Raw genomic sequence first — 26,990 nt, forward strand, 5'->3', positions numbered from 1 at the left:
AAGAGTTGAGGGCAGACATCAAGGAAGCTAGGTAATCTGTCAGCATATTACTTGAAACATCGGTAATACTTCGAGGTCTAGGTGTACCCCACATGTTAGGGGGGCGGCCGAACACGACCTCATAAGGGGACAGACCTGATCTGGAATGTGCGACCATGCGCATATAAAACAAGGCAACTGGCAGAGCTACTAGCCAGTCCACACCTTTCTCTTTACATACTTTTGCAATTCGGATTTTCAGGGTCTGATTATGTCTCTCTACGAGACCGGCTGCTTCTGGATGGCGTACACAATGGAACTTCCACTGGTACCCTAACAACAGGGAAATATGTTTCATAAGCTCGGATGAGAATGGTTGGCCGTTGTCTGAATATACGACTCTAGGGAGTCCGTAACGGGGGAAGAATTCACGAACCAACTGCTTGGCAGTGGTCGCGGCTGTGTAATCTGGGACTGGATATGCTTCTGTCCATCTGGACAAAGCGCATACAACTACAAGGACATACTTGAAACCTCGACATCGCTCCATCTGAATATAATCCATCTGGAGGACTTCAAAAGGGTGGTCAGGAGGCTGGAATCCACCTTGTTCCACCGGGACACTTTTACCTGGATTAAACTGACAACATATCATACAGGTACGGACTTTCTGCTTGGCTGCAGCTCGTAAATGCTTGTTGAACCAAATGTTCTGGATACTATCTAACATAGCTTTTTCTCCTAAATGTGCTGGACTATGTGCGGTATTGATAATGACTTGAACCATAGAGTCGGGGAGAAACCATGTGGCTTTACCCTTCGTTACCCATCCCTGATCTGTCTGGACCCCTCCTTGTTCGGACCATTTCTTGATTTCCTCGGGAGTAGCATGTAACTGGATATCTATGACATCTTGAGTAGGGTCCTTAACTGTCATACATGTAGTCTGTTCTAGAGTGGATGTCGGTGTCTTATTAACTGGAATGTCTGGTGTCTGTGCTGTAAGCTTGGCTGTGCGATCTGCTAGATCATTACCTTGAGAAATAGTGTCAGTAACTTTCGTATGTGCTTTGCATTTCATGATAGCAATAGATGTCGGTAAGTGTATGGCATCTAACAGAGCTTGGATAAGGAGACCATGCTGAATCTTGGTTCCATGAGAAGTCATGAAACCTCTCTCCTGCCAGAGCACTCCAAAGTCGTGTACGACTCCGAATGCATAACGTGAATCTGTGTAAACATTAACTTTCAGGTTTTTAGCATGTATGCAGGCTTGAGTCAGAGCAACTAGCTCTGCTGCTTGAGCAGACAGGGTGTCAATACGGTGTGTTTCAATAACTTCAGTGTCAGTAGTCACTGCATACGCGGCTACTAGTTCTCCTGTACTTGTTCTCATTCATGAACCATCCACATAAAGTGTCAGGTCGGGATCTGGTAATGGAATATCTGTCAAGTCTTGTCTTGGCTTAGTCATAGTGTTAACTACTTCCACACAGTCGTGTGTGGCAGGATTTGAATTAACTGACGGTAACAGTGTTGCATGATTTAGAACGTTGCAGCGTCTGATTTCTATGTGTGGCTGGAACAGTGTCAATTCATAACCTGTTAAACGTGTAATTGTCAAGTGCTGAGTCTGTGTTCGGTTTAAAAGAACTTCCACGGAGTGTGGAACTTGTACTGTCAAGGAATGTCCTAATACTATGGAATCACTTTGTCTAATAGCTAGTGCTGTGGCTGCAACTGACTTGAGGCACGCAGGCAGAGCCTGGGCTACAGAAACTAATGTGCTCGAAAAATAAGCACAGGGCTTGTATTGTCCTGCTTGATCTTGTGTGAGAACAGATAATGCTGTACCTTCGCGTTCAGTGACAAAAAGTGTAAAAGGCTTACTGTAGTTCGGTGTTGCTAGAACTGGAGCTTGGCATAGAGCTTTCTTTAACTCATTAAAACTAAGTGTATGTTCAGATGTCCAAGGGAGGACAGTCGATACGGCTGCCTCCTGTGTCGTTAACTGTATCAGTGGCTTAGCTAGAAATGCATACTGAGGAATCCATTGTCTGCAGTAAGAAGTGAGGCCGATAAAAGCACGTACCTCCTTCTGGGTCTTGGGCTGAGGAAGACTCGCTATTAACTGGATACGGTCAGGTGTCAACTGCCTACCCCTCTTGGACAGTAAGTGGCCTAAGTAGATCACTTGCTGGACACAGAATTGAAGCTTAGAAGGGGACACCTTGTGCCCCATCTCGGCAAGGAAATACAAGACTGTAAGGGATGCTCGCTCGCAAGCACGTTCAGAACGGGCTGTGATCAGTAGATCATCGACATACTGGAGCAGGGCAGTGTCAGTTGGCATGTGAATATTGTCTAGTTGTCTTTTAAGTGCTTGACTGTAAATACTAGGACTTTCTGTGAAACCCTGAGGAGCTCGTGTGAACATATAGCTCCTTCCATTTAAACAAAATCCGAAAAGGAACTGGCTGTCTGGATGAATGGGGACACTAAAAAATGCGTTCTTGAGGTCTATGACTGAAAAAAATGAGGCTTCAGAATCAATGGCTGTCAATAGGGAAGAGATATCTGGGACAACTGGGTACTGGGGAATAATACATTTGTTAAGCTCTCGAAGGTCAATCACTAATCGATATACTGGGGGTGCATTTGGATCAGTACGTTTCATGACTGGAATGATCGGAGAATTACATACATTGGAGTCAGTTTCTACAACTACTCCTTGAGCCATGAGCTCGTCAATAATTGTGGATAAGGCTGCTACAGCCTCAGGTGGCAATCTGTACTGTCTGATTCGTGGTAACACTACACCTGGCTTGAGAGTCACACGATGGGGTGTGATTTGCATATAGCCAACATCAGTTGGACCTTGTGCCCATAGATGCTGCGGAACATTAGACAATCTCGGATCAAAATCTCGTAATACATAGTGACCCTTGAAGTCACGTAGGAACAATCGTATTCCCTCTGGGGAACAGCAAATAACTGCACCTAGTTCTTTCAGTGTTTTAATACCTAACAAATTTTCTGGACATGACTTCGTAAGTAACAGATCAGTAGTGCGGGACAATGGACCTACTTCTAGAGTAACTGGCTTAGATATCTCGTTTATAATAGGCTTTCCTGAAAATCCAAGGGAAACATTTCTAGAGCCTGAGAGCGGAGCCCCTGGAACTTCGGCGTGACTGATGGTGGTCCTACTTGCCCCTGTATCAATCAAAAACTTTCTGTCTTTCCCTAATACTTGACTATGAACATAGGGAACCTCTTGATCTACAGGTATCTCAATGAGAGGCAAGCCTACCTCCCTCTCTAGGCTGTTTCATGAATATGGCTGATACTCTGGATACTCGGACTGTGCATACTGGTACATCTGTTGTGTAACATGCTGTGTTGCAGCAATAGGCTGCGGTGCTGGAACTGTCTGTTGTGCATTCTGTGGCTGAGAAGTCTGTGAAACTTGTTCTTGTCTAGGCGGACGTGGTCTTTCTTTAGTTTTACCAGTAGCTATGTTGTGTTTCAGAACTGCACACTCGTTTATATAATGACCTGGCTGTTTACAATAATTGCAGTTCCCTTTAACGGGAGCTGCAGGATGACTGGCTTGATTCGTACCCCTCTTCTGACTGTCTTGAGGAACAGATTGTGCAACCAGTACTTTCATTTTCGTGTCTTTCATACGTTTCCTTTCATGATCTTGTTCTTCTCTGATTCTATTCTGGTGGTATTGAAGCATCTGTAACATCTGGGACGGGGTATTAGCTTGCCAGGTACTTTCGACTTTCAAAACTCGATTCTTAACTTGTGGACTTGAATTCTCGACTAATTTAGTAACAAAAAGATGAGGGTATGACTCGCTACTTGTCTTGAGGCCACTGTTGATACTAAAACATTTCTCGAATCTAGAATAAAAATCACTAGTGTCTTCGTCTTGTTTCTGTTTACAGGCTGAGATTGCATCCCAGTCTTCCTTTTTAGTGGCTAATAATCTTGGCAAAACTTGTATTAACAGTTCTGGTAATTCTTTACATTTTTCTCCTAGACCGGTAGCTGGTACTCGTATCTTATCTTCGGCTTCTAGAACTGCCCAATCGATCTTTTTCTCTCCCACCTCCCAATCTTTTTCCTTGAGTTTCTCATATACCCCTGCGGGCAACAGGACTTTTAACATTTTAATTATATCTGGATACGTGTATTCTCCCATACGGAGCATGTCTTTTAATTCTCGGTGGAACCCTGCTGGATCTTTGTCATGACAGGGAATTAATTTCTTCATCTCTAAGAGTTCCATCTTTGTAATCGGAGTGTAAACAAACACTCGTTGCATTTCACCATCTGTTGTCCTAACTGGGTGTACTTCTCGTAACGGATTCTGTCTGTCTATGTAAAACGGTTTACTTTCTGGAGGTGAGACATGAACAAAATGCGGATTCAAAAACGTTCTATATTTGTGGCGCTGTTCTAGGATGACACTAATTAAATCGGTACCTAAACCTTTCCATCTATACTGGAGTAACTCGTTCAGGACATCGTGTAACGGACCTGGATCAGAATGTTGACCCTCATACAGAGTAATGAGGTGCTGGATCATATACATACCCACCAGTCGTTGCTCGGCTGGAGGCAGTTTCAGAAACATTTGTGCCACTATTTCGTCTGGAAAAGTGGTAGAATCAGTAATCCATCGGACTGCTGATCGGGCTAGTTCTTGTTCATGCATGGTACTTAACTCACTGTAACCGATTCGTGATTTCAGAATGTGATTGGTAGCTTGAAATACTTGTTCCAGAGAACCTTGTTCTGGTGCTGGATGATGTAAAACTGACTTGTGTTCTAGGCGCAAATGGCGATCTGGAAATCTAGATTTTCCTACATACGCTATTCTAGTGGGATTCTCGTCCTCTACCTCTTCAGTAGAGTCATTTTCTTTCTCGCTTACTTGTGCTGCTTTACGTTGTTCGTGTAACTTTAGTATTTCCTTACGAATTTTCTTGTACATACTCTCTATACTACTGATAGTCTTGTGTTTACCCTCGGCTATATTATCACTCCACCTTGTCAGAATTTTCATTTCGGCCGGATCTTTAGTCGGGGAATCTTGTTCTCTTATTAGACAATTAATCAGAAACTTTAATAACATGAGCTGGATCTCAGCTTTCCTTTGAGACATGGCTTCGCCAATACTTTCTGGATCATCCCCTGTACGGATGAAACAATATATTCTGTCTAGATCTCCTTTCATATCTGGTAGGGTGTCCAAATACCCGGTCACCCGTCTTACACGGATGGAATATATTACTGTACTATCATCACCTGCAACTGGATCATAGCGGCATTCAGTGAGAGCTCGTCGGATGTCTGCAGCGGACTTATATTTGGGCGTACGCTGTAACGCACATTCATGTAACTCGGCCAATGTTCTACGTTGGTGTGGTGGCGGGGTACCAGGAGGACCTCCTCCTGCGGCCCCTAAACTGGAATCGTCGACTGATACTCTTCGTACTAGCGCGGCGGGAAATTGTAATGTAGGCTGGACCGGGGGTACCGTAGCAGGTACTGCAAGAGGTGCCCCGGTGTCTGGAGGAGCTAGATTTACATTATTTACAGGGACTGGCGGAACAGGATTCGCATATTCTGGGACTGTGTCGTCCAAATAGGACGAGATGAAAATATCAGCTGCGGTCGGTTTGTGACGTAGCTTGGTCGGAACTAGTGGTGGCGGAAAGTTACTGGATGCCTCCGGGGTTGCTTTTGGCAAGCCCTCGGCAAGAAGAGGATACATACCCTTAATAAGGGCATGCCTCTGTCTGTCTGACTGTTCTGTTTTAACTCGTTCACCTATCTCGATTAGTTCCCTTTCTTGGGCTCGTTCTAAGGATTCTCTACTTAGTTCTGACTTTCTGATTTCTTTTTCGGTTCTTTTATGAGATTCTTTGCGCCATAACTCGATGGCATCCTTCTGTGACTGTCTGGCTTTCTTTTTCCATAATGCTTCTTCTACTCTCATGATGCACTCGGCATCCCATGTGCCTGATACGGGCCATCTATACTTTTCCTCTAACTCTTTGGTATACTCTACCCATAAATCTAGATATAATATGGCACTTATGCCATGCTTCTGATACATAAAATGACCTGGACTGTCCCTAGGCGGGACAGGAACTGCTGCTTCTAGCAGACCTTTTCTGGTTTTTAACTGACGTAATTTAGAAAATAAAGGCATGACTGAACTGTAATCTAGACACAATACAATACACAACGAACACGATAACTACACCACTTTCATACCACGACATTAAAAATACATGAAGAACATTTAAAATAACAGTTCGAACAGAATACTACCTGGAATACTGAAAACAGAATACATGAATTTTCTCGAGAACAGAACTGACTAGAACAGAAACTAGATGCACTGCTGAAACAGTACGAAACTTACCGGTCTCATAAAGAGACACGTCAGGACCCGCATCCACCGAAGTGGACACTTCGTTTTGGGTCTGTGTACCACCAACCCACGGACCAGAGTCAATTAGACTGACCCTGTCTAGATACTACCCCAGCAATGGTACTCACCGGGCAGCAAGAACGGAAGGCCTCGGACTGGACTGGACTGCTTCGACGCCGGACGGACGAACTTCGGACTTCTGTTACGGGTGGGCCTCCGGATACCTCGGACCTTGGACTCTCGGCTTGGGCTCTGGTCGGGACTCGCCGCGTTCCTCCACCGCCTCGTCTGGATGCTGGACCGCCACCTCCGTCTCCTCCGTGGGCCTGAGGGATACTTGAAGCAGAAATATCTGCACGTGCACGGTATGGTTCCGTCACGGCTGCAGAGGGTCAGGGGGCCGGCGTGGCTTCACCGGCGCGTGGGGAAAGGGCAAGTCCCTATTCGGGCGCCATTATGTGGTATATAAATAAATAATACCGGATCTAGGTTTTACTGGACATAGCAATAACAGATAGCTCAATAAATAAGAGTCAAGATTCGAGGTAGTAGGAGTTTGCAGGTTTTAATACAGCATAAAGGACAGGAACAGGACAACCTGCACGGGAACAGGATGGCAGCGCTGCCGGGGGCAGGATCAGAATCGGCGTAACATTTAATAACAGTGCACAAATATATATACTAAAACAGTTACATTACAATGAATTACAGTAGGCGGAGCAGTGGGCGTGGTCAATAGCAGTCGCGAAAGATAAGGGTGAAAATGGGTGTAACAGGGGCGTATACATAGACATGTGATGCAAACGTAACAGAATATGTCATAAATGGGGCGGAAACATGGAGGGGGCTACCTAAGGAGCCGGGACCTCTAACCTAATGGTGCGCGCAAACTGACAATGACGTGTTACTAGGAGAAGCTGGGGGCTATGAACTCTGTGCTAGGAGCAGAGACTGAAGTCTGGAGAGTCAGGGCGACATGTACCTAAACAGTATCTAGTATCTGATGTTTAGAGAACATGTTGATAGAATCCAAAAGTTATCGGGGTAAAGGCTAACGGACTCTAAGACTGGAGCATGCATTATTCTACATGTAGTGCGTGATGAAGAATATTAAATGACCATTAAATGCAGTATTTCTCTTACATGGAGACGTAAAGGCTAGACAATGACGGAAACTATTGATGCGATTCAGTAGCTTAGGAATGCAGAGAAGGAGGGCTGGACTGATAACTAGAATCATAACATACTCTTGGCAGACTCAGAGGCAGAGCCAGGCTGAGCCGGGCACTGTGAGGCAGGAAGTAAGTGAAGGGTCGAGGATACAGGTGGGGGCTGTATCGCTCCTCAGCGAGGACTCAGAAGACAGGAGCTGAATCTGGTGTCCGGGCCCTTTTGAGGCCCAGAAACGGGGACTTTACAATGAAATAACGTGCACACTGAGAAACGTGGCAACGCAACTTTACATAGGCCTGATACTCGTAGCTTTCACGAGAACTGGAAACTGGCATACTAGTGATGGACACAACTGTAATTGCGTCTTTAATCAAACATGGGGGATACATATGCATATTTAATCATGCACACATAACATAAAATGGAGGACACGTAGGGACACAGAACATGGCAAAATTTACTTTTCCACAATGTGATATTTCAAGTGCTGTTTGGTTGTTGGTTTCAGCCCTTTAGGTTTACCTGGTTGCAGCTAAGCAGCTTAAAGTTCATTTTGGTCTGTTAATCACATATGTTGGTAATGCCCTAATGTAAACGAGCTTTGAAAGCTGTCAATGTACACCAGAGAGTCCCCAGGGCTTCTTGCTCTAATGGAATCCTAGGAGCTTCTCCTCCAGATGGCGTTAATGCTTATTCCGCCTTGCCAGATTGACAGATGGGTAGATTTCGTGTCACCAACATGGGTGATACTGCTCACATTCTACTACTATTACTCTGGATTCTTTTATTGAGATTTTAAAATGAATATGATGTGTCTGTCCTTGGCAGCATGTTGTTGGTTTTCAACCTGGATTAGCCCTAAGCTGTCTCCTCCCAAATTCCACGTTTCAAGCTCTTCACAAGTTTTGATTAGCCAGATACGGGTGTATAGAAAAACTCGCTCTTGGTGACAACAGTACTCTTCATCCAGATCTTCTATCCTTTTCATTAACACTCTGTCGTTAACTCCCCACCAGTGACCTCTTTATGTCAGGCCAGCACAAATGTTGCGTAACTATGATGTCTTGGTTATGCTTGACAGGGTCAGAGATCCGGAAAAGACCTAAGTGCATGTCGCCTTATGTGGATCTCTAAGGTGAACCTTTTCAAATGAACAGATATTGCCTCTGCTCATAAAGGAACAGTACGCTTATGTTTGTGATTTTAAAAAAGAGCCAAAAGCCTGAGTTTTCTAAACTCCATTAAGTTAACATTTTCATTTTTTGAAATTTTGTTTCAAGAATCTCGCTTCTCCTTGCGTTTGATCGTAATGTTGCAATGATTTTCTTAAATTGATTTGTCATTTGTGAAACACACAAGTATTATCGCAGATAATAATGCCTCCGAAGAGATGTACAAAACCTACAAGGAACCATTATAGGTTGTAATCTTAAAGATAAACAGATATCATTCCATCACTTGAAAGCTTCTAGGCTTTTTATTAATTTGTGTATTATTCATATTAGTTGTTGGTTGCTATACTGCGCTTCTGCTTGTGTTCCGTTCATCCAAGTCCACATGATTGATTTTGGTTTGCGAAGTTTAACCAAGGGAACGCCTTTCTCTGTGGAGCTGGCACCACTTCAGGCGTATCAAGACCCCTAATTCTGTGTCTGGTGATTGAAGCTCTGGCTAGTGTGAATTGCCTGTCTTGTGCACTTGGCCAGCATGGGAAATCCATACTATTGTCTTCATTCTCCTATTTTCCCCTACAGCACGACTTACCGGCCTAGAAGTGATTCAGATGTTCCCAGAGACTGGGAACATGGGAAAGGTTCTTCCAGAATATCTTAGTAACTGGACCACAAACAAAATACGGAGAGGTAAGTCTGTTGTCGTAGCAGTGGTTTTTTTTAGTTTTTTTTTAATGGAAGCTGTTTTACTCGTTAGGCTTCAGCTTAGAAGCAAATGGTATAGTGGGGATTGCAAATGCAAATCATCTATGTACAATTAAGCGCCATTTAAGCACACTTCATAAAGTCCATGTGAGGTTCCAAAACAGGTTATTTGTTTTATTGACGTTCTCTTAAACTGTCTACCTAGTGCCTTTCAAGAGTGAGTTTGATTACATCCTGCTTTAAAAATCGTGAATGTTGGAAAGCATGGGCATGTAAGAAATGGTTTCTTATATGTAACTAGCACCTTAAACATGGATGAGACTTGAGTTCTGCCAGTCTTTTGAACATTGGTAGATCTGGCTAGGTGAAGTGACATTTAGCTGAATTATTCACCATACTCGTTACATAACTGGTGAAGCTTTGCAAACTTAAGTATGTGATGTTAAACTGACAGCGTGTATCAATCTCCAGGCGATAATTTCCGACTAAATTGCTACAAGTTTGTCTAAATGTTTATGCAACATGAGTATTGATGAGTGTAACAGTCAATAGGAACATTAGATTTTGATTATATCAACTGTTGGTCTATTTTTTTAATATTAAACACTATTCATTTTTCTCAGTGTGACAACTTGATATTAAGTACAAACAAGCATGGTGCGCTTTTTTGCTACATATATTTACGTCAATGAGAAGAATCAGTTCAGTAGCAACAACAATTGAAATATTATTGGTACAAAATTAACAGTTCTCTGTATAACTGAAAATAATGCAGCTGTCTCAAGGAATGAGATCTGCAATCAAAAAGACAGTGCTGCAACGTGTATGTACAAAAGCAGATTGTGGAAGTGCAGCATAATCTGTAAATATGAGCAGACCCAAAGAGAAGGGGGGAAGAAACCTAAACATAAAATTAAAGGAAAACTTCAACAGATTTCCACTGAAGTGTTTACCCAAGCACTGTTACCATTCTATGGTGGCCTGGTGGGTATTATCTGGGCCGCAGGGCCCACTAGTTGCACTCTTAGCAGATTGTGAGTGAGCTGATATAGCCTTGTCAGTGAAACTTGTCCCCCATGGCTCGCGTTGTACTGGGCCATCAATTCTCAGAAAGATCATCATCTGGATTAGAGAGCATCCGTCCTCTGTCATTTATTAACGAGCAGTCCTGCAGATCATCTCCCAGCCTGTGCATGCTCAGGACTGCGCTTACGCTTCTGCCCTTACATTTTCATTAGTGCCCCTCCACACTCAGCACATTTAGATAACTCCTACCTCTATCCCTTATGGGTAGGGCCAGTGGCAGACTTCAAAATATAGAAAGTTGCAGATGAGCTAGAACCATGGCCAAATCTACAAGTCTGGTGGAGATTAGGTTAGCTTTAGGCTTTGGAAATGGTTCCAACAAGCGTACCTCTGGGGTCTTAGTGATATTCCTTCCCGTAGAAATGATTTACCACTGCATTCCAGAAATGCTTGGTCTTGCTTTACACTCCCAAATAAAATAAATTCAGCACTCCCAAGACGAGCACTCGGTAAAGCAGGAAAAAGCACCTGGAAAGGAGTCTCCGCACTCACAAAATGAGGCAAATCAAAAGGCAGTTTCAAAATAAAAACTTGGGGTTTCATTAATGCAACACTCTCTAGCAGAAAGACTCTCCCAGATGTCAAATGAAACAGGTAAACAGCATGCAAGTGTTTGTGTGTGTGTGTGTGTGTGTATATATATCATGAGTGTGTAAGCAAGTAATACAAAACACTCACAGGTAATCAAAATAAAACACAAGCAGATAATAATGGAACATTCACAAGTCAAATGCAAAGAAGCAAAACATAAGCAAATAATAATAATGGGCATCCAGTGAAAGAAACAAGCGCTGTCAAATGCCAGGACTAAACACTGTCAAATGAAAAAATCAATTATGAAGACCACAACATGAAAACATCACAAGGCAATAAAACGTATAGCTTATAAACACGAAATAAGTATAACAAATACATCATCGAATGGTCTATCAACATTCTAGCCAGAAAAACTAGAGGAGCCCTTGACAGTCAGGCAGAAGTCTCGATATGGACCGTTAAAGTTCCCTTCGGCAACACATCTGTTCCACAGAAAGCTCCTGTATCCGCGCCAAGATTTGCCACCTTTAATTAATTTTACTAACACAGAGAGAGACTTCTAGAAATTCCTTCTCCCTTCATCTGTTGCAAAACCAAGGCTGACCGTAATGGTCTTTTCCAAGGTCAAGACGGAAGCCGGATGAACCTCCGTGTTTTGACTCTGAGACAGAGAAGTACATTCTTCTCTCATGCTTTCAAATGCACATCCCACATGTTCTGTTCTACGCAAGGCTGTTTTTGTTCTGTGCTGAAAAGAAATTAAAACATCATACTCTGAAGCTGCTAGAAGGCACAAAATGAGAGCACAAAATGTTAATTCAAAATGGAGTCAGTTAAAACGCATAGGCGAAGGTCACCACAATCTCACAATGCAAAAATACATGAAGCGTTACATGCGTAGGAATTGGGCAATCCAGCACCATGTGGTAGAAATCAGCCTCCTCTACTTTGCTTCTTCGGCAGGTCGCATAGGCCCCTGTCAACATAATATTGATCCATATAATGGTGAAGTATAACTTGTGAAGATATTAGTATTGCATTATTTTAAACCGGGTGTCCTGGGATGTGCAAGGGCTATATTGGGGCACATTATTCCAGTTACCATCTGTGAGCGCTTGGCCCATGTCTGCGGCCCACTGTTAACAAAGCCAAGTCCGGTTGTGTAGGAAAGTTTTCGTTTATGTCATGGTCACCCCCACTTTTTGCCAAATGGTATAGATGTTTTTAACTGATGTACACTGTGTCATTGCTAACCAGGCCCCAGTGCCAGTGCTCTTTCCTAAAGCACAGTAAAATGGTCTAATTGTAACACAACTGGCACCCACTTTGGCACCCACTTTGGCACCCCTGTTAGTCCCTAGTAAGTGGAACTCCTGATACCTAGAGCATGGGTACCAAAGAGGGTCCCTAAGGGCTGCTGCATGTATTATGCCACTTCAAGGGACCCCCAGACAATTTTCATGCAGTCTGCCATTGCAGACTTTGTTTTATGGTGCAAACCATGAGTGAAAATATGACATGGCACACTTGCTGTGCCATGCAAAAGGCAGTGCATATAATATATGTAACTCACCGCAACAGCAGGCGTTGTAGCCCTGAGGCAGGGTGCATTATAGTACATATGAGGGCATATCTTCATGAGCCGATAGGCCCCCGTGCTGTCTAGTCGATTTCTAGGGGGTACAAGTGAATAGGGAAGCCATCTTAGGTATATGTACTGGACATTGGCCATTACAAGTTCCCCAGCTACACAATGGCTTTACTGAAACCTGTGGTGTTTGGTATCAAACATCTTATCTTAATAAACCTGTACTGTTGCTAGTACAAGATTTATTATGACGTGCACACACAGGGTACCTTAGAGGTTCCCCCTGAAAAACCTACCCCTACCTAGTGTGCTGGCTGATTGGTATCAACCAGTCTGCCACAACAGACACGTATCTGACCCCCTGCAGATGAGAGCCCACGGTCTGAGGACAGAAAAGATGCCTACTCCGGAGGAAGGTGTTCACACCTTTTCCAGCAGAATGGCTAGTGATTTAGCATATCAGGGTCAGGGGCCTTAAAGCCCCTACCACTTTTGATTGGCAACCTCCGCTTTCCCAAGACCTGGGAGATGCCACCCTCTGCGGCTCATTTGGCACCAGGACAGGCAGGAAATTAGCTATGCAAGTTGGTGTGTTGCATCACCATGCTAGTCACACCCATAAGGTGAGCAGCCTGATGTCTTCCACGAATGGACGGTTCCACCATCTTGATTTTGGTGGAATTAGGAAATTTGGTACAGGGTTATGCCCACTCCCCACAGAAAGTGGTCAGATAGGGGGTATAGTGAGCCCAAGGGTTAGTAGCCCACAAGAACACGAGAACAGTCGACTGGCTGAGGACCTAGCGCAAACCCTGCCTGCCTGCGTGCTCCTGATCCAGCGCTCTCACCAAAATATTGCACAAATGACACTATCTACTACCACAAAACTTACACTACAACACTAGGCCCATATCAACAATAGAGCGACTGAATCATGAGGCGATAAGATCTAAATATGTTGTTTAAACTATCTACAATAATCAAGACCAGCTTGTCATTTTAGAAAGTTTATTTAAACACATCTAGAAAAACTCAGGTTTTGGTATTTTATTAAGCAAGCATTAGAAAATGTCATAAAGAAAGGTTTATTCAGAATTAATAAAAAAGAGCATAAATCAAGAATTATTATTCATTAGCAGGAATAAGTAAAATTAAGCATTTCCAAAATCCTAACTATCTCTCTGTCTCTACCCTCATCACCTAGAAATAAAGTAATTAATAAAAAACTCCTTTCCTCACGTGTAAAGTCCATCAGCATAACACGTCCTCCAGAATTCTCGAGCGTAAGCCAACTATCTGTTCTCTGAACCCATTCTTATACCCTAAATTAAGCTGAGCGAACTATTTTTCACATTCCAGCAGACGAATTCTAGTTCTCCATTGGCTGAGCCACCTCGTACCACAGTAAACTGTGACACCTCCTTCTTACATGCCCGGGCAAATTCACTAGTTCATTGTTCATGTAGAAGTCTTGGCAGCTCTTCCTTAGGCTGCTACATTTTGTAGCGAAAGCACGATTCTTCCTTTCAACCTTGAGCCTGTCCGCTCTGAACTCCCGTGGCACGTTAGCAAATTTCTCCAAAGAGTCATCTTTTTAGCAGTTCAATTCCAAAACCTTTCAAAATAAAAGCTCAGAGGCTTTTTCCATCCTTTCAGAATTATTTTCTCTTGAGCCTTTTTCATCATTAGGCCTCTTTTCAAAAAGCGTCATTTTTCTGCGCCACCTATCTTGCGCCACTTTTAAAAGTGTACTATTTTCCTGCAGCCATCTCTAAGCTTCATTTGTAAAACTATTATATAAACAAACACAAAGAATAATTAATGAAAGAAATACAGTTTGTTCTGTTGCCTCCCATCATTGCTAATAATTAACCCATTAGTCTAAATTACCTAGCAGTAAAGCACAAATAAAGCAGCATTTTATATCTACCATTCTTCATTGAATCCAGCAGGGTTCTTTATGCACCTATAGAGAATATAGTGACACCACATAGACAAGGGAAGCAAAATAAGCACATGCCATTATTTAAAAACAGCTGCTATTAGTTATGACATGACAATAGACAAGATTAATTTATTATTTTCCACATACATGAGAATGCAACATAATGCACATTTATGAGCACACATGTTAGTTTCCCGCGTGTTCTGTGAAAATGCAACTTTAAACTAGATTGAATTAGTACACACACAGCACAAATTGTTAGCATAATTAATTGATTTATGGAAGTGTGACTTCACGAGTTGAAATAAAAATTATTTCTGAATCTCGCCTCATCAACTCCCCCATCTGGTGATTTTAAAATCACCAAACCACACCAAATATTTTAGCAAAAATGTTATCTAAGATGAACATGATTCAATTTCACTTGTGTTAGTAATTCTAAAGACTTATCTCATCAGTTTATCTACAATTCTCATATTGAGTTTTTAGAAACCCCTCCAGTTCTATTTCTTTCTCTTGTGTAACATGCAACTGAGCTTCAACAAAAGTGTTGCAAAAACTATAACTAATAAAGGTGTCAGTATTACACTATGTTTGTCTTGACTAGCTGAAGCTTTACTTGTCATATTGACCTTAAACTTCTCCTTGATAATTTCTAAAAGAAAAAATAGCAACCTAAATTAACCAAAGCAGAATTATTAGGAGCATATATATCAGAGACATCTTACAACATTTATTTAAAATTAAGCATCTTGAACTTGTTGAATGTATTTTCATTAAGCTTGCAAAGAAAAATAAAACAAAAATTTTAAAAATTTGTCTAAATTTTCTAAAAAAAATTCTAACACAATTTTCTAAAAATTTCTAACACCCCCTTTTCAATTTTTTTTAAATTTTTTTTATATACTTAAACCTTCTAACAGTTATTCTTCGACCTAATGTCACAGATTAATTTTTCAGCTAACAGAATTTCTTCGACCTTGTGTCATCTAACACATTTTCTTCAGCCTTATGCCAAAACAGAAAACCTTAAATTTTTAACAGGTAAGTACTTCAATCATTGTCACTATTCTCTTCAATCTTTTCCTGACTGCAACTATTTACCTCCATTACAGGTATCACTTCCATTTTCTTTCCTGCCTCACTTTTCTTTTCAGAATCTTTTTGACTTGATTTTTCATCAATCTGTTTCTTTGATCTGTATCTCAATTTGAATTTTAGGCCTTCAATTTCTTCTGGCCAGTTATCACTTTTTCTTAGTAATTTCTTCTTTTGCTTGGTCACATTACATTCTGTTCTCCAAGCTCCTTTTCTGAATTTTCTTATTTGAGAATTTTCATCGCTCTCATCAGTTTCAGTGTCAGAAATTTTCATTCTGGACTCAGGTACTTCTCTACTCAGCAGCTTCACTCCGTTAGGAACATCATCTTTGTAGCTGGTACTTGGCAATTCATCTTCTTTTTCTTCAATTACCTTCAACTTCCCAGTTTCAGAATTCTTGTTCCTGCTTTCAGAGCTACTTTTCTGCTTTTCAATACTCTCCTGGTCTTGAATCACAATCTGATCACATTCTTCTTCTGCTTCTTTTTCTAGCAGATCTTCATCAATTTCTGAGTCTTCAGTCACAAATTTCAAGTCTTCTTCATTCAAGGCTTGTTTTCTTTTCGTGTTCTCCAGATATCGACCAACTTGTCGATCTTCAAGATCTGGATTCTCTTTAGGCTCTTCTTCAGAATCTGAATCAGCAGTTGTGACACTATCCTCATCAGGATTTTCAGGTGTAGATACACGAAAAGTATGGCCAGTGTCAATCCACCTCTTCAGTCTTTTGTACTTCTCTGCATTTGTTGTGACAAGACTGACTGGCCTCCTTTTCTGCCACCTTGGCACTAGACAATTTCTTTTTAGACGAACCTTTTTCCTGATCCTTTTTCCTGGTAACAGATCAAGTACTTGCTCTTTTTCTCTTGTTTGCACTTCAGTTTCATCTTCATCAGACACAGAAATCATTTCATCTGATAAATTCCTGCAGTTCTCCAAATTGATGCTATCATTGATAGTCATCATTCTTTTCTCTGGTATGAATGTCTGACTCATGACCTTGTCCATAACAATATCATGTGGTCTTAATTCTGTCTTTTTATCAGTAGTGTTTCTCAGAAACATCAAAACAAGTGGAAGGACATCTGTCCACCTTGTACCTATAGCTAGGCTCATTTTTGCATCTCTGTTTATAGTATCATTCTCTTGCTCCGCAACACCTGAAATTTCTAATCTATGTGTACATTGGAGCAGTCTGTTTTCAATATGTCCTTTGCCATCTGCTAAATTTGCAACAGTAATTTCATCATCATGTCGCATCTGAAATGTTTCAAACCATTTTGAAAACAAACAGTAAATCACAAAAATGTAGCACAGTTTGTCATGCACTGACATCTCACAGAAATCCATTTGTAATCCAGTGAATGAATCACTCTCCTGTCCTTCTGTTCCCAATCTCACAACTGTTCTCTTAATTGTATTCATTTGCTGGTAAGTCAAACACTTCTGGTAAAGAAATTCTACAATTCTATGGTACATTCTGTCCATGTCAGTAATCATGTTATTTGGTAAAACTACTCTGCCATCTTTGTGTGTCAAAATTTCATCCTCATCTCGCGGTCTATAATCTGTACTCAACCATGTACCTTTCTCCTCATGAGTTGCTTCATCTTGAAAGCCTTTGACTACCTGCCATGTTTCAACTACAGATGTTAGTATTAGTGAACTCAAAGCATGTTCATCATTCTTTTTGTATGCTGTACATATCACAACAGCAAACCTTTCTGCAAATTGAATGTCATCAATCAATCTTTTAATCAAATTAGCATTTCTGAAATGCGAACCTGCAGAAGTCAAAGTTTTAATCTGTTGATCAATTGTATCTTTTACTTGAATGTCTTCACTCAAAAGAACATCATTTTCATTCCAATATTCTGGAAGTACATCTATTCTTTGTGGACTGTTTTCTTGTTCTATATTTAATCCTGTATCTGTTTTGTCTGTCTGCTCATTAACAAAAATTTGCAATGGCAATGAAGCCATCTCAATCTGCTGAATCATTACCTGTCGCTGTATTCGTAGCTCTTTATTTAGCTGATTTATCTCATTTTCCTTTTCATTTGACCATAATTTTGACTCGTCTGACTGTGTCAATTCAATTAGATTAGTATCAGACTTCTCACCTGCTAGAACTGAAGTCATTTCTGTTTCTCGCTGAGTTGCAATCCCTACTAGTTCAATTTCAAGTACAATAGAATAAACCTTTTCAGTTAATGGGACCTTTAAAACTGCGGGACTAGTTTCATCTTTTCTAAGCACAGGGACTGTCACTGTTTCCATAATTTTCATGGACTCCTTTAAATAATTTGATGAATTTACATGATCAGGAATATTAATTCCAGAAGTACTAGGCATTTCATCATGTTTTTCAATTGCATTATTTTTAGAAGAAGTTTGAGCTGACATCATGTCAATCTGATCTTGGACTTTTGGCGTTACATCAATCTGCTCTGGGGGTCTTCTTGGATTTCTGTTCTGATCCATATTTACAACATCAATTGTACACTGATCAATATTTTCTACTCTGACACTTTTATTATTTAATTTCGCTAATTTGGAAATCATTAATTTACTCTCACATTTAGCAACAACCTTTTTCATTTTCTTATACAAGGAAGACATTTTCTTTAGATAATTGGTAAATGTACTCTTTAAATTTTCCTTACAGTATTTGCTGATCAATTAATTAATTAATTTAACACTATCAGGTATAGAAAACCTTATAACTCGGTCAATTTAATATATTTCCTAATTTACCTAATTCACTAATTTTTTATAAACCTGGAAAGAAAAACATTAATTTGCAAAAACAATAGCAACGCAAAATATTTTTTTTATAACAATAAATATCAACATATAATCACATGTTTTTTTAAATGTACTTATTTTTCACTTACACACCTTCTGCAACATATACCTGTGGAAAAAGAAAACCTGACGTTTTTGCTTTAAATTTAAATTAATTGTTCTACTGTAAAATTCTTCTGACCCCTTTAACAACATTTTTAACTCAAATCTGTTTTCTTCTGACCCTCACACCCAGGAATCTCTAAATCCTTTAATTTGTAATTCTAATGGCAATTGTTTTTACCTAAATTTGTTAATATTACTAATATTCTTGCTCAAGTCACCTTTGCTGCTATTTTTGTCCTAATCACGGTACCTGCTCTGTTATTCACTAATTTGTAGTATATTCCTATTTCCTAATATTGTGGTAAATATTAGTAACAAATAAAATTTTAAAACGAAGCTTTGGGCATTAATAGCATGGAAAAAACTAAATCCTTGGCAAAAAGTAAACAATGTGCATCATCACGAGTGTTTTGACCAATCAGCGTGTGACTGCACTACACTCAGCCAATCACAATGCCTACCGGAGCCTCAACCCATCCGATCGCGGCCTTTATATGACACTACGCCGTCTGAGCCAATCAGGATACGGCTCTTCTCGAGCAACAACAAACAAACCTCCCTCAACCAAGCCTCCTAATGAAAATTTAAATTCAGGAAGCGTAGCGCGATTTCATTATCGCTTCAGAGCTAGCACCCATCACTAAATCCAGCGCACAACAAAACACGAAGCTCTGACCAATTAGGTCGCGGCTCCTCACACGTGACTGCACACGTCACAGCCAGCTCCTCCGTGACACTCGGGACCTGCAATGGGAAAACCTCTCCCAATCAGAGCGCGGCTCGCGAAGCCCCAACCAATAAGGTCGCAGCCCTTGAGTGACGCTGCGCGTCAATAGCCAATGGGTGCACGACCTTTCTATAACACGCCGGAACCTCAACCAATCACAGCGCGGCCCCTTCGTTAATATTTTAATGCCAAGCAAGGACAATCAACAAAGCATATAAATATACAGAGGCCTCGCCGGAGCCTCGCCCAATGAGAGCGCGACTCCTTCGTAATTTGCACGCAGTTTCACTCACCTCGCACAACACACGGAGCTTCGCCCAATCAGAGCGCGGCTCCATGTATGACGCGACGGAGCGTTTAACCAATGACAGCGCGGCGGCTGACGCGCTGACAGCTCTCTTACTCACTCCAGCCCCCCTCCTTCACAAAATGCTCGCGCGACAGTTAGCTTTAATTTAAAACATTAGCGCACAACTATCAATTAAGGTTAAAAAAAAAAACAGATGTTTATAAATGCAATTCTACAAGCTATAACGCTACGCTCACTTAATGCAACGCTTGCTGACCAGTAAATCAGCTGTAACATACAATCAAGATGTAATCAAGCCAGTATTTTCTAAAAATAGCGCGATCTGCATGAGAGACAAAAAATCAAACGGGGAACACTTGTAACTTTAAACAAATTTCAACCATTTAATCGCGCCTCAGCCAATGAGAGCGCTGTTTTGCCCAGACATTCTAACCAATGAGAGCGCGACAGGCTCTGACATATGCAGCAGCTGCGGCTGCAGGCTCTCTCCCCACACGCTTTCACTCCTTAATCAGCCCCTCCCTCACAATTTTCGATCGGGGCACTTTTAAAAGGATTTAAATAGCGCGCAATGCTTTTTAGTGTATTTAAACAACGCGCAACACTTTATAAAGTCTTAGAATGGTACAGACTTTACCTAGAACATTCCTAAGTACCTTAGAATTACTTTTGGTACATTTTAGTAAGTACATAAAACGAACTCATCTGTCTGTTCCTCTAAATAGGATAGTTTACATACATTCAAGTATTCTCAGCTTGGAATAGTCGGCCCTATTCTCATAGAATAATTTTCATTTGCCAGTAGAGTAATCTTTTTACTCTGCCCTTCTAACAAGTAATATATGAACTCATCTCCCTCAGAATGCACAACCAAGTGACATTTCAAAGTTTAACTTGAACACAATTACAAAACAAACTCGCACTTTCACACGGAAAAATCCCTAACTTCAAACACACATGAAACCCGTACAGGACTCTCACCTGTTTATAGATATCATGCACCGTTAGTAAAATAACGACGTTATCCGTACAGGACTCTCACCTGTTTATAGATATAAAACATGTACCCCTACAGGACTCTCACCTGTTTATAGATAATCATGCACCGACATTACCCTACCCTTCACTCAAGCTCGAATATAACTAATACTCTTATCACAGTGAGTTTTACAACAGGCGCTTTGTCCCTATTCTCATGCTGTTCAAATTTCTTAGATAATCTTCACTATACAAGATTCACACCTAGCCCTAAAACTGTGTTGCACGGCCACAACACTTGTGATACACGGCGATATCACTACTCTGAAACAGATCAAATGCCCTGTGTGACTACCTTCTCATCACACAGTTTGTACCGGTACAACTCACATATAGCACAAAACAAAACAAACTTAACATGTGTTAAAATTTAATCCTATGAATATACCAACATATATGTGTCAAACATGTAACATGTATGTCAAAAACAACATATAAACCGTCCGATGGCTACCATGAAATTGATCCAGCGCTCTCACCAAAATATTGCACAAATGACACTATCTACTACCACAAAACTTACACTACAACACTAGGCCCATATCAACAATAGAGCGACTGAATCATGAGGCGATAAGATCTAAATATGTTGTTTAAACTATCTACAATAATCAAGACCAGCTTGTCATTTTAGAAAGTTTATTTAAACACATCTAGAAAAACTCAGGTTTTGGTATTTTATTAAGCAAGCATTAGAAAATGTCATAAAGAAAGGTTTATTCAGAATTAATAAAAAGAGCATAAATCAAGAATTATTATTCATTAGCAGGAATAAGTAAAATTAAGCATTTCCAAAATCCTAACTATCTCTCTGTCTCTACCCTCATCACCTAGAAATAAAGTAATTAATAAAAAACTCCTTTCCTCACGTGTAAAGTCCATCAGCATAACACGTCCTCCAGAATTCTCGAGCGTAAGCCAACTATCTGTTCTCTGAACCCATTCTTATACCCTAAATTAGGCTGAGCTAACTATTTTTCACATTCCAGCAGACGAATTCTAGTTCTCCATTGGCTGAGCCACCTCGTACCACAGTAAACTGCGACACCTCCTTCTTACATGCCCGGGCAAATTCACTAGTTCATTGTTCATGTAGAAGTCTTGGCAGCTCTTCCTTAGGCTGCTACATTTTGTAGCGAAAGCACGATTCTTCCTTTCAACCTTGAGCCTGTCCGCTCTGAACTCCCGTGGCACGTTAGCAAATTTCTCCAAAGAGTCATCTTTTTAGCAGTTCAATTCCAAAACCTTTCAAAATAAAAGCTCAGAGGCTTTTTCCATCCTTTAAGAATTATTTTCTCTTGAGCCTTTTTCATCATTAGGCCTCTTTTCAAAAAGCGTCATTTTTCTGCGCCACCTCTCTTGCGCCACTTTTAAAAGTGTACTATTTTCCTGCAGCCATCTCTAAGCTTCATTTGTAAAACTATTATATAAACAAACACAAAGAATAATTAATGAAAGAAATACAGTTTGTTCTGTTGCCTCCCATCATTGCTAATAATTAACCCATTAGTCTAAATTACCTAGCAGTAAAGCACAAATAAAGCAGCATTTTATATCTACCATTCTTCATTGAATCCAGCAGGGTTCTTTATGCACCTATAGAGAATATAGTGACACCACATAGACAAGGGAAGCAAAATAAGCACATGCCATTATTTAAAAACAGCTGCTATTAGTTATGACATGACAATAGACAAGATAAATTTATTATTTTCCACATACATGAGAATGCAACATAATGCACATTTATGAGCACACATGTTAGTTTCCCGCGTGTTCTGTGAAAATGCAACTTTAAACTAGATTGAATTAGTACACACACAGCACAAATTGTTAGCATAATTAATTGATTTATGGAAGTGTGACTTCACGAGTTGAAATAAAAATTATTTCTGAATCTCGCTTCATCACTCCTGTCCTGACAATTATAAAGACTCAACTTGTCCTGCATCTGTACATCCTCCCAAAGCCTCAGAGGGCTGCCAGCACTTCTTCAACCAGCCAGCATCTCCCTTGAAGTGGAGGAGCCCTTCCCTGCACAACAACCGCAACGTCCGGTACACCGATCTGGTCAGCACCGGGTCCATTGAAGCAGCAGTTGCCCAGGAAGAGGTCACTGTACTCCATGTGGTCAGATCCGTCTCCCTACCAAGTTTGGAAACACCAGGACCCACGGGAGCTGCCCTGCACCAAAACCAAGAGTATCGAAGCCCTTGCAGCAGCCAAGGCTTGTTCAGTGGCCAGCCCAGACACCAACACCGACAAGACCAACTCACTGTGGGATGTCTGCATCAGAGAGGCCATCGTCGAGAATGGCCCTGTTTTATCCCCATCTCCAGGTTGACCTAAAAAGTGAGAACCTTCAACGCAACCGACTTGTGGACAAAACACCTCTGCACCCGATTTCCCCCCAGCCCGAGTCCACGACAGTGAACCCTTGCCCTAGAAACCCTCAAGAACCGAGCCCCCCATGGGTTCCGACAGACTTGTTCCCAAGTCCCCACTTGCAGCACTTTTCTGGTTTCAGGTTTCTCCATAGACTCCAGTTGTAGCGTTTCAGGCTACCCTTGCGACCAGCACCTCTGCACCTGGACTTACCAGAGCAGGTAAACCAAAAGTGTTGGTGGTTCCAAGGCCCTTGGCCCCTACTTACCTTAAGTTAAAAAGAACAATCCTGTAACTCGATTGCAAGTATCCCATGCAGTGTATGTTTCTCCCACAGGATCACATTACCTTCATTCAATGCTCATGCCTCAAATCTGACAGTTGTATTTTCTATGTTTCTGAAAATCCCTAACTGGTGTCTAAATTAATTTAAAAATCTTTTCTTTTTCTAAATTGGTGTCGGAAATAAAAAAATAAATCTATCTGGCACAATTACCCAAGTCGATATTTTTATATTCGAAGTGCTGTAAAATAATAGTTTTTTCCAAAATATTTAATAACTTTTAGTGTAATGGTTTTAAATGTCTAAACACTTTAATAAAGAATTACCCAAGTCGATATTTTTATATTCGAAGTGCTGTAAAATAATAGTTTTTTCCAAAATATTTAATAACTTTTAGTGTAATGGTTTTAAATGTCTAAACACTTTAATAAAGAACTTGAACTTGTACGGATTACAGATAGCGAAAATGTTAGCCAGAAATGCACAGATTATTCCAGGGAGGTTGGCACCACTTTGATGTAGTCCTTCAGCAGTTCAGCTTTAGTGCAATAAATGTGTACTCCCAGATATCTAAAAGTAACTGGCTCCCAGAGCATGTCATACTTTTTTCAGGGGGTTTTGGCTGCCTCACACGTATGCCTAAGTCCTCTAAGACCCTGAAGGCACCCTTCATGTCTAAGCGTTCACCCTGTATAATATCATGTCGTCCATGTAAATGGAGACATATAAGGGGAGCCGTCGACCTGTAGCCCTCGATAATACTTGCCCTTGCAAAGCATAAGTGCCAACAGTTCTGTGGCCATAGCGAATAGTACCAGCGAAAGAGGGCAACTTGCCATCTGCCCCTTCTAACTTAACAGCCATCCGAGATAACTCTACTGGTCTTTATACAGGCTGTTTGGGTAGTAGATAGTAGCCACGTCCAGCTTAGGAACCTGCTGCCTTGTCCCATGCTTGCCATTGTGACATGAAGGAAGTCTCATGTCAAAGAGACAAAAGTCTTGAGTTGCTCGGAGGGCATGCAAATCTTGCACCAATCGTCGAACAATAGGCACTGTGCTATGCATGGGTACAAATCCTGGTTGATCGGCATGGTTTAGGCCACAGAGGTAAAGTAGCTGTCTGTGTACCAGAATTTTACGTAGCACTCTATAATCTGCATTTGTAAGATGTCACCTGGTCTCCGTCCTTTCTCCCCTTCAAGAGAAGGACATACAAAGCCTCTCATCATTGGTGGGAGACAACCTGAAGCCCTGGCTGCATTATACCATTTGGTCAAGATAGGAGCTGGATCATCAACATATGTCACATAGAATTGAATAGGTAAACCATCCAGTTCCAGGTACTTTGCCCCAGCATGCACCTTAATGGTGCCCCTCACGTCTTGTACTACTATCTCTTTGCCAAGAGAGGTCACCATGTTTTGAGGTAATCTTCTTGTTCCAACAGTTATAATATAATTGTGGACGGCCTGAGTATCAACAGTCTCTCCCTGCGCATAGAGTGGAGTATAATAAGCCAGAGAAGCTGTATTAATTTCAGCTTGTGTGTAAAACATTTGATCATTTGTAGTATGGAGCTGTAGTATTATTTGGGAACTTCTTTTTTTGGGTTAGCCAGCCAAGCCAACATTCTCCTAGTCTTATCACTCTTATTGTGTGCCTTAACAATATAGGTGCACTGGTCATATATTTTGCACCATTTCACCATTTAGAACAGTTTTTCCCTTTCTAACCGCAAGTGGTCCAGAGGTGCCGGAATGCCAGTTCTATGCAATTCCAACTTGTTTATGTGTTTCTCTTGTTTTCTCTCAGCATGCAATTGATTACATTCCCTTATTTACTCTAAAGTAGTTGTGCATCGTATCCCCCAAGGGGGATTTGACAAAACGGACCATCTAAAGCTGCAACATAGAGTATCTGGGTCAGGATGAGGGGTCTACAGATTATAGTTGGTGTAGTTTTCGCATGCTATTCAGCCTGTATCACCCTTTCATGCATAGTTGCAGTGCATAAAAATGAACCTAGTTAGACAAATGATGCATACCCTAATAAAAGCAATTATAGCTTCCTTCGGGATTAAGAGCCTTCTAGGTGTCTTTAAACCCCCCTCTTTATGCCATCTACAAGAGTACTGAGTAATCTTATGAATTGGGAAAGAGGGTAGAGAGGGGTGAAATTTATCCAGGATGACATTGGCTATGCGGTTGAAATCCTCTCACAAATTCAGTGGATATATAATACTGTGGTTATATGGGGTGCCAGTGTGTCGGAGGTGGGTTGGTCAGTGTTCAGGGCATAAATACTTATGATAGCTTTATCTTTGCTATCAAGCTTGCCTCCTAGTTCTATGTGCTGGCCTTCTGGGTCAGTGATCTCAAATTGGGGCAAGAACATTGTCTCTGGTAGGATACAGATTAATATTCCCCTAGCAAACGAGAAATATGTAGTAACATGTATCTATCCACACCAGTGTTTTTGCAGATCTAGGCCCTTTATTGAGTTTGGGCTAGGCGACCTGGGCCCTGCATCTTTTAATGTACATTTGTAGTGTATTTTACTGTAAGAATAAAGGTCCCTCACATTCCAGGTGACTACCTTAGTAGTTAAAGTAGGATTAGCCATAGTGAATAAGAAACAGCCCAGCGTTGTGGACCCTGCATATCACATCCCATGACCCCCAACCAGACAGTCCGTTTACGGAGAAAGTGTACAATTCAACAAAGTAGTTGAACAGTAGTAACACACCTAAACTGAACCCACATGGGTCACATGCTTTGGCGCTCCTTCCAAGCTGTGCTTAAGCATAATGTAATCAGACATTCAGCAAGGCGGACTGGTCACTCAAGGTTGAAAGAAGGGGGGAATAAAGTCTGGGACAAGCAAATCAAACTCTCGCTCTCCAGAACCTCCCACAGGGGTCTATAAGTACCCCAAAGGATGATGTGCTTCCTGGGCTATGTAAACGTGAAGAACCCGGTTATGTTCCCCAACCCCATTTTAACTCAATGGGAAACCTAGATTATGTCATCAGCAGTTCTAGGCATAACTTTAGGCAGAAAAACACCTAAGCCCGTTACTAGGATGTTCTGCATGCCAGAACCAGAGTCCTCTCTGGAGAGCCCCCTGCTTCCTCTGTGTCCATCAGTGTGTCCCACCATTGCGGCCGCTGCTAGGTCCTCATCCCTGCCAGCTCAAGCCTGTCGCCATGTGAGCTGGGTGCTCCCAGGCCCCCTCGACCGAGTCAGTTTGCACACATGTGGTATGGCTGGGGTTCAGCTCTTCAAAGTGGCACTGGCTATCATAGGTATCTATACAGTCCCAGGCCTCGGTTAGGTCTGTGAAAAATCTAGATTTGGCATCAAGCTGAACGCTCAGTGTAGCTGGAAACCGAGCATAAGATATCTCCAGTGCTCGCAGTCTTTCATTGCTATGAAAGATGCTCTGAACTTTTGCACTGCCTTCTTGAAGTCTGGGAAAATCAAAACCTGTGCTTTCTCCACTATAAAGGGAACAGCAGTTTGCGCCTGTTCCAACAAAAAAGATGTGGTCTCGGAATTGAATGAGGTGTACTACCACTGGTTGCAGTAGT

At 41.4% G+C, this 26,990-nt stretch overlaps 1 protein-coding gene across 2 annotated transcripts in view; it reads left to right on the forward strand.

Moving 5' to 3' along the window:
* The window catches only part of AIFM1 (apoptosis inducing factor mitochondria associated 1), a 216,433-nt gene that overhangs the window by 130,908 nt on the left and 58,535 nt on the right, over positions 1 to 26,990 (forward strand). For both annotated transcript variants that reach the window (XM_078688364.1, XM_078688363.1), the window contains exon 12: positions 9,364 to 9,471. In XM_078688364.1, the coding sequence (XP_078544490.1) occupies positions 9,364 to 9,471 (108 nt within the window). The remainder of the gene's footprint in view (positions 1 to 9,363; positions 9,472 to 26,990) is intronic.

Source organism: Lissotriton helveticus, chromosome 4_1 (genome assembly GCF_964261635.1).
Source record: "Lissotriton helveticus chromosome 4_1, aLisHel1.1, whole genome shotgun sequence".
Classification (NCBI taxonomy): Eukaryota; Metazoa; Chordata; class Amphibia; order Caudata; family Salamandridae; genus Lissotriton; species Lissotriton helveticus.